The sequence below is a fragment of the Chinchilla lanigera genome, unplaced genomic scaffold (assembly GCF_000276665.1).
Source record: "Chinchilla lanigera isolate Chin_1 unplaced genomic scaffold, ChiLan1.0 scaffold00030, whole genome shotgun sequence".
NCBI classification, from domain to species: domain Eukaryota; kingdom Metazoa; phylum Chordata; class Mammalia; order Rodentia; family Chinchillidae; genus Chinchilla; species Chinchilla lanigera.
The window spans coordinates 4,359,371-4,368,678 of NW_004955431.1; the positions used below are offsets into that span (position 1 = coordinate 4,359,371).

A 9,308-nucleotide genomic window follows, 5' to 3' on the forward strand; every position below is an offset into this window, starting at 1 on the left:
TATATATAATTGTACTGTATTACATATGTTGTATGTGTAATTCAGTATATTATTGCATTATTTTTTGCATGTATAGTATTGAATTTTATTTCCTAACATTTTGTTGCAGATTTTTGTTTTGCTGTTCATGAGAAATACTGATCTGTAGTTTTCTTGTAATGATCTTGTCTTTTTTGGTACCAGAATGAAATTTTATTTTATAAAATAAGTTGGAAGGTATACCTTTTCCTAATCTGTCTTCTAAAAGAGTTTTGAAAAACTGGTTTTGCTTCTTCCTTATATATTGGGCAGAATTCACCAGTAAAGCCATTTGGGCTAGGAATTTTTGTTCTGGAAAAGTTTTTACTTTTTAAATTTTTATAGTATGCATAGAGTTATTCCAGTTTTTTCCTTTTTGTTCTGCAGTTTTGGTAATGTGTATCTTTTAAGAACTGTGTCCATGTCATCTCTTATTAAATTTCTTGGCATAAGTTGTTCATATTTTTATTATCTTACTATTTATACATCTATAGTGGTATTCCTTTTTTAATAATGATATTGGTCATTGATGTTTTCTTTTTTGTTTTCTTAGTTAACCCAGGTACAGTTTATCCGTTCCTTTATCCATCCAAAGAAGCATTATTTTCTGGCTTGTGTAATTTCTCATGAGATATCTTAGATTTCTTCCATTTTATAAAATGTGTCTCCTTCCTTGACTAACTTTTTTTGTTAGATGTTTTTTCTCTCATAATACTTTTCAGCAAGTTGACTGTGATACGTTGATGTAGTTTTCTTTGTGTTCATCTTATTTGGTGTTGGTTAAACTCCTTGAATATTTGCATTTCTAAGTTTTCAGCAATTTTGGAAAAACTCTAGCAGATATTGCTTCAAATATTTTTTCTATTCTTTTCCCTTTTCTCCCCACCCCTGGCACTCCAGTTATGCATATGCTAGACTATTAGACAGTGATCCCACCCCTGAATTTCTCTTTTCTTGTTTTATTTTTTTTTTTCATTCATTTTTTGGCAATTTCTCTTGCTTTGTTTTCAAGTTTAATTTTAGTGCATCCTTCTGTATTAACCTCAATTAGTGAATTTTTATTTCAAATATAATTTTAATTCTAGATGTCCCATTTGGTTTTTTGCCTTCCAACTCTTTTATCCATTGAATTTGTGTTTTCACAAATTCAAAAGTACATTATAGTTAAAATATCTGTGTAAATGTCTCCTAGTTCTATCCGCATCATAATTTCTAGGTCTATTTCTCTTTAGCTTTCTTTTTTATTATTTCAAAATGATATTCCACTTACAAATTGCAATGTAAGTAAAGAGAGTTCTTCTATCCCCCCCCCGTCATATTAACACTTCAATTAACCACAGTACAATGATCAAAACCAGGACTTGCATAATGATACAGTACTATTTGCTAGTCTGTGACATTATTGAAGGTTTACCGGTCTGTACACTAATTATCATTTTTCTGTTCCAGAATCTAATCTGTGATCTTATATTACGTTTAGTGTTCATATCTCCTCAGTGTTTTCTAATTTGTAAGAGTTGTTCAATATTCCTGTCAGTGAGCTTTTCACACTTTTGAGAGTATTGGTTATTTTATGAAATGTCCCTCAATTTTCAAGATACCTGCAAACTACACTAGTATCTTATTCCTCATGTGACCATTGTGTAACACTACTAACAACCAATAATAACAAACATTGAATGACACGTGTGTTGACACTAATCTAACACTTTACATATAATAATTCACTTACACAGTCACAGAACAAAGTGTAATTAGGGCCAGCACATTGACAACCAACCCAGAGGGCAAAAGATAACAGAAAAGACTGCTCGGAAACACTCACATTATCACCCTTGTTGGAGACCAGCTCCTTAGCTGTAGGAACTCTGTACTGCTGAAGTCTGCCTTACACAATGCTCGGCTCAGAGTACGCCCTCGGAAAACATTGAGTACATGATGAGCAGACAATTGAATAATCAGTACCCACACTAGCTGAGACTTGAAGGGTTTTTTTCCAAGGAAAAAGTCGATGTTTTTATCCACCTTGGCCTTTCAAAATGTGTAAGTTATTTTCTGGCCTTCTTTTTGGTCTTTGAGTATGCCAAGTTCTTTCCACACTGCAGCCTTTGTGTGACTGACTTGTCTCTATACACCTTCCTCAGCTCTTCACATGACTGGTTCTCTTGTCATCTTCATTTATTCCCCAAATCATTTTTTCAGAGACCCACCCACTGACCTTCCTCACTTGCCATCGCCACACTCCTGCTTAGCCCCCCTCCATCCCATGTTCCTGCCTTATTCTCCCCATAGGACCTTCCCTGACTGGTCAACACCTAACTTGGGGCAGCATACAGAGATATTTGTTGTGTGAGAGAATTAACTAACTGATCCATCAATTCATCTACATTGGACACCAAGATAAATGTTCTACAATGCAACACTGAGGCTTCAGCAGCCTCAGAGATGAACTGTGAACTGCAAGATTCATTCTGAGAATGGGTTTTCCATGGTGCTCTAGTATTAGAGCTCGAAGAAATATTTGTAAACTCATTCAAAACATGTACAGACCTTAAATTTACATGGTAGTGATCCTGGTCATTATATGAAATAGAATCTTTAACCTCACTGGATAAAGGGCTATGAGTTTTTCCATATGTGTGGCTGTACTAAAATATTAGTAAATTTGCTTTTACATGGCATTTAGAGATTATATCAAGCCAACAACTTACAGAAGCTTGAGATACTGTGATCTTTATAAAATCTTCGTCTTCCCAGAAGCTATAAATAGGATTTCACATCATGGTTTATCCATGGATTAAATGGGAATTTGGAAAATGAAAAATTTTATTTTTTTAGGTATTTGACTTTACCTTTTAGTCCAAGTTGAAAATCATGATGTCACTTGTAATGTGCATCACTAATCAAGAGTTAAGTAATAATTGAAAAAGTCTAAACAGGGTGTTATATATACCAGTTGTTATTCAGAAGATAAATTAGGCACAAATCAATATGGGTTTATATATAAACATACATAAGCCCACACAAACATAAATATGCCTGGGTGCACACACATATATCCTACTCTTCTTTTAAACTCTTAAGGAATTTCCAGTAAGACCCGTTTCAGATTCCATTATACCAAACATTAGGACACTTTAACTTACTTGAATCCTTTGGCTCGTTGCTTCTCTTCAATCGTTTTTCTAGTTGGTTGATGTGCTGAATTTGGGAAAGCTTCAAAAAATTTCTGCAAACTAAAACCACTTGAGTACACACTAAGAGCCTCTATCTTTTTCATCAAACCATACATATCTCTGAAAATGGTCCCAGGTTACCAACAATTTTTCCTTTTGTATATCTAATTTATCTTCAATTTAAATTTTTCTGTACTCTCAGCTCTCGGCCCTGTTCATCTTTCAAGATTTATGCTTTGTTCTACACTTACTGGTTTAAGGTGGTTGTCAAGGGAAATTGTCTTTGGTTGATTCTGGTCTATTTCATAACATGTAATCCATGCCCAGAATCGTATTTTTCTTTTTTATTCCAGGGCCTTCATAAGACACAAAGGCAATCCGGAAGTGAGAAAAGTGTATCCACTTATTGACATACAGTGTTGTTTATTTTTGTATATAAACTTGTGACAACAGTAAACAGGTATCTTAAATTATTAAAAGTGTAAATGAAGTCAAATACTACAAATCATCACTCCTGTGTCAGTACTGAAAAGGCAGATTGCCATCTGGCATGGTGATGCATATCTGTAATCCCAGCACTCAGAAGGCCGAGGCAAGAGGATTGCTGTGAGTTCGAGGCAAGCCTGAGCTGCATAGTGAGTTCAACGCTAGCTTGAACTACACAGTCAGACTTTGTCTTAAAAAAACAATGAAAGTAGTTGCATGGCTCTTAGTAGACTTGGACTCCCTGTCTTATATAATTCTTTGAGTCTCAGACAAATTGCTGGCCCACAATTGCCTGTTCTGTGAAATGGGACTAGATCATCAGTCATTGTCCTTTCTTGTAATCCCTGGTTCTTGGGAAGCCTTACATCCTTTACATCCGGGAGGAAAGTGCTACAGACCATGGTCCAGGGACTTCTGGTCCTGGGAGTCAAGTAAAAGAGTGCCCTCTTAGTGTTCTCGGGAGATATCCAGGACCTTGGGCCTTGTTTGAATAGTTGGAAGAAATTATTCAATTTTCATACCTTTTTATGTACTGTGATTTGTACTCTCAGAGTTGTACATTCCTTGGGGCCATTAGACTGATCAGAATGTTCCTTAGCTATGATTAATCGCACTTCACAGCTTTCACGCCAGTCACATACCAGCATCTAAATTAATCTTTACGACTCAGGGGGCAATATCTGTGTACAGGTTGTCAAATTGAGGCTGCAGGGCTGTAGCTGGCAGAGCCCTCCCTTCTACATACAAGGCCAGGCTTCCTTTTTGGCATGCATAAAGTTTTTATTCTCGGCACTGTTTGTGTAGCTTATGATCATTTATGTAGTCTGCTTTAATTAGGAATTGCATTTTAAGAAGGGAAAAGTCAGATTCATTCTGCTTCATCCCCTTGCAGATTGTTCTTAATGAATTCTGTAGGTCAGTTTATCCTCAGCAGTGAAGAGCCAGAATTTAAGTAAAGCTTCTGCTTAGCTTGTGAAGGTCAGATCTTTAATTCAGCTATCAGATTTTTAGCATTTACTGTACTTTTGTTAATAAACATTATTTTGATGATCTTGCGGTAAGTGTATTTAAGAGGGACGAAAGCACCAAATGAGATTTACGGAGGAATTAGCATCTTCGTAGACATTAAAGGAATTGTGACCTTACATGTGTGTTTTGATCAGAATGTGTATAAGGTCATGTTGTCCTTGCAAAAGAAAAAAGGAAGCCAAGAAATACCTTAGGTTTTTTAATTCCTTTAAGAACCTGTGCAAAATGCCTGTTATGTGCCAGACGTTCTAGGCACTGGATACGAAGCTGTCAGCATGGGAGACGGAACTCCCTGCCCCTGAGACGTTTCCATTCTAGGGAGGTGGGCAGACAAATGCCACTCACACAGAGTGGGCAGCTGTGAGGAAAGCTGAGCAAGAAGGAGACAGCATTCTGGGAGAGGAGAAGTCAAGGAATGCATCACCACCTTCATCTTATGGCATAGAAGTCTGATTTCCAGCAACATGTTTTGTAACTTACACATCTAGAATAAATTATTTTTAACCCTGTACTCAGTAAGACACCAATTTATAGTTACAACGCATAAGTTACATTCCTCAGGGGGATATTAGGACAACAACTTCCACCTACAAATCTATGCTTATCTATTCTGTTATACATTGAAGTCTACATAAGATTTCATGGTTTTTTAAAAAAAAAAAAAACCAAAGGAAGAAAATGAAAAGAAGTTTAGGAATTATTCATCTCAGACTCTTGTTTTCATTCATTTCTTGTATTTTTATTTTTTCCTAAGATGATGGCACCTCTTCCATAAGCTGGAAGTTTTAATATTATTTTGTAATTCCTTTGAACATTGGAAGAAATGCATGCTTCTTGGCTGGCTGTCAAGAGCCTGATGTTAGTCCTAGAAGTATATAGGGCAGGAGCCATTTTCTTTCCTGCCCAACCCGGCTGCTTTCTGTTCTAGAAGCTGGATGTGGTGTTCTGGATTTCAGGTAACGGTTTTCCTTTCCTCTCTAGATGGCAGCACAAAGACAGAAAAGGGGCAAGTGACACAGCTTCATGCAAGAATGAACTGCTTCCTGCAACTTCAGACACCCCCAAAGGGCTAAGACTTTTTTTCTGCACTTTCTAGAAAACCACCAAATGCCAAAGGTGTATTTTAATGAACCAACGAGGAATGCTTATTTCTTTGATCAGCAACGGGCAGTAGCGTTTATTCCTGAGTGTGAATCTGAGGCATTCAGGCCACCAACCTCTGCCCCAGCCCATCCCCTTAACCACGTGGATCTTTCCACTACAGTGCTTCAGATTTCAAAATGTCAAGAAGAGGCAACTCATTGTGAAATTTGGGTCATTTCTTGAGTCTGACTGGTTGGCTTTTCCTGCTTGGGTCATATTAGCATGTGTAACTATTACTGGATTTGGGGTACTGGGGTCTCCTTGTAGAGGTGGTTTCCAGCTTCCTTCCATTTTGAACAATGAATTAAGCAGAACAAGCATACATGGTAGCAAAGTTTCACATTTATTTGAAACATTAAAAGAAAAGGGTAAGGGAGAAATTGGCTCTACAGAGAGAGCTTGGGGCAAATAAAAGAGAGTTAAAAAATAAATAATGAAATAAAGTAAAAGTATACCCAAGGAGCACGGTGCAGGCTACCATGAGGAAAGCCATGGTAGTGTACTTTCAATGGCATCCTCTCCTTTTGTTTATTCCACACATTGCAGGAACCCATGCTCAGTTTACATGCTGGGTCCTGAGAATTTTCTGTGCACTTACTCCCCAAGCCGGCTTTGCTAGGCCCTATCGTCCTGAATCATAAGTATACACACAGCGATATAAACACAAGAATCCACAGTGAAAGCTGGACAACCAAATTTCAACCTTCACTTTACTGAAAATCTGACCCTTCCCTACTCCTCACCACTTTGGCAGCTTCTAATCTGTAACAATACCTAAATGTGCATTTTATGATCTCTTGGAGTTATAAACATGGCTTTGTTTTTAAAAGATTGGTCCAGTATGTGTGTAACTGTTACTTTTTAGAGTGAGGGCATAAGATATGAGAGAAAATTCGAAGTAGATGCCAAAAAAATAATTTAGTGGGGAATTCTGGTGCCTAGTAACTATGTCACAGGAGGCAGGGGCCGGGGCTTTTGTGCAAACGTGTCCCGGGGTTTTGAGTAGACTCATTCACTAGACATTTAGGAGCAATGGGGTAGCTGCTGATTGGTGATTTTCTGCATTTAAAGGGCATCCCCAACCTCTTCATAAGATCACTGCTTCTGAGTTTCTTACTCCATCAGGTAAGTTGAACCTAGTTCTGGCAAGTAGTCTAATTTTTTACACCCTCTTTCATATGTAGAAATTTTTAACTTCACGGGAGTTTTAACATTCCTGTGCTTCCACAGTGGAGAAAACAGTCTAAAAACTCCAACTCTACAAAGCCACCCATTTTAGTAAGGATCGAGTCTAACACATGCTTCCCCACATAGTAGTGGAGTTAAAATCTGGCTTCTTCCATCCTCTTCCTCTACAATCCCAAGGACTGTCATGAAGGTCCATGCCAAAAACTGCCCAAAGCAATTGCCAGTACCAGAGAGGTACTGCTAAGTAGGTTCTGTGCTCTTGAACGAATTGATAGCTTCTCAGGACAGGAGAGCCTGGTAGTGTAGTGGCTATCAGAGCCGGGTGGACCTCTCCCTGTACCTCTCTTCTTGCACAGAGATTTACACTGGGAGACCTCTGGGTGTGGGCTGGAGAGTTGGCCCGGGGGTCCCAGACATCAAGGCTCCTCAGTGCATGAAAAGCATGTTGACACAGGTCTGTTTCAACCACCGGCTCTACTTATCAACATGGTTTTGGTCCTCTGCTTCTGTCTCTTCCTTCTCTCCCTCCTCCTGTCTCCACACACTCACCCCCGAGTCACTGGACAGTGGTTATCCCTGAGTTGTAACTAGCAGCTCTGCTCTGCTACTTGTGTCCCACCTCATATTCCACTGGTCTCTGAGCTCGGAAGAACTAATACTTCAAATTCAACACACCTAAAATTTTAAAATTCTTTTTTTTTTTTTTTATACAAGTCGTGATACATTTCCACAAAAAGAGAAAGCAACAGCGATCTCCACTGTTCACCAGTTACCACACAGCCCCCGTGGATAACTATTCTTGGCCCTAATTCAGATCTTTTTCTTAGCTATCCAGTTTCCAACATCCAGCTTCTGCCCTTTTTCTGGCTAGCCGTCCTATAGTGACAGTTTGTACACTTCACTTCATTGACTTATTTAGAAATCACATCCTACTGAGTCCTTCAGATATAAACCCTTGCACTCTCAAATAAGCTCTTTCCTCTCCACGCCCACTTTCACCAAACATAAGGCTGTTTCCCGGATGCACTGCGAGTCCTCGCGAGGGCAGAGACCATATGGTTCTGTCTCAAATAGAGACACACCCACAGTGCTGGGCGTGAGTGGAGTGTCCCACACTGGGAGCATGAGTCACTGATGGACAGACGAAGTGACACTCTCCTTCCCTCCTGAGTTGCCAAGGACTTACGCTCAGTGCTGGAGAAGAGGTGGGAAATGGGGACTGCTGGTGAGAATCATAAAAAGGTGCACTTTCTTGAGGCCAAGTAAGAAATACCAGAGGCTTAAAATTGATTGTGAAATGCATGTCCTGCAAACATGTCCTATTTTTAAAAGATAGTTAAAAATATATAATGCATTCCAGCAAAATCCCAGGGATTTTATAGAAATAAAAGCATTATTTTTTTGTATTGGCAGTTTGGAATATATGTTATTTCTAAAAGGACTAAAGGGAAATAAGCTTGGAGAGATTGTCTGAAATACATATGAGCTCTTACCACATTTATGTGTAAGTAAAGGGGAAAAGATTCAATGTTCTGTGAGATTAAATTATTAAATTTCTAAATGAAATATAAAAGTTATAGGCAGCTCATGTGTCAAAATTTCAGCCTACATGTTTATGTTTCTGTATAGCATCTTCTATAATCACAGCTATGTACCCTTTCTTTGAAGTTATATATAACTTAAAACTTTCCTTCATGCATGTAAAATATGTTGCCATTCGTCTTCAGTTACATTAAGTAATAAAATGATGAGGGAAAAATTTACATTTTCTTTCTTCCCAAAGTACTCACTGTTAGAAATGCAATCTGAGAAAAAATCACTAATGTGTGAAAAGATTTAGCTACAAAAACACTCACTGTAGGACTGTTTAAATAACAAGTAATTGAGGTGGCACCTAGGTTGGAGGGCTGAGGGAAGTAATTTTTAAAATTTAGTAGTGAACTTCTTTCCTACTTCCTTCATTCCCTCCATCTCTTTTTTCTTTCCTTTTCCTTTCCCTCTTTTAGAAATTTTCTATGATAAACGGGTATAAATATATCAATATAAAATAACATTAAAATAGTTCATTTATATATTTAATTCCTTAAATTTTTTCTCAAAATTTTAATTATTTTTAAAAATTGTGTCTCATTTAGTTAGTTTCTTGGAGAAAGAATTGTGCCACATCTATTTTAGTAGTCTATTCTTTGTACTTAAATTCCACTCTTTGTACTTAAATTTTACTCTTTGTACTGTCACTATAGGGCGCTAGCTATAAAATGGATAGTA

General features: G+C 37.7%; 1 protein-coding gene across 3 annotated transcripts in view; it reads left to right on the plus strand.

Moving 5' to 3' along the window:
• The window catches only part of Rnaseh2b (ribonuclease H2, subunit B), a 76,483-nt gene extending 67,684 nt beyond the window's left edge, over positions 1-8,799 (plus strand). For all 3 annotated transcript variants that reach the window (XM_013515853.1, XM_013515856.1, XM_013515854.1), the window contains one exon: positions 5,691-8,799. Coding sequence is in view for 2 of the 3 variants with exons in the window: in XM_013515856.1 (XP_013371310.1) it covers positions 5,691-5,723 (33 nt within the window). In the remaining variant the exon portion in view is untranslated. The remainder of the gene's footprint in view (positions 1-5,690) is intronic.
• Positions 8,800-9,308: the final 509 nt, after the last annotated feature.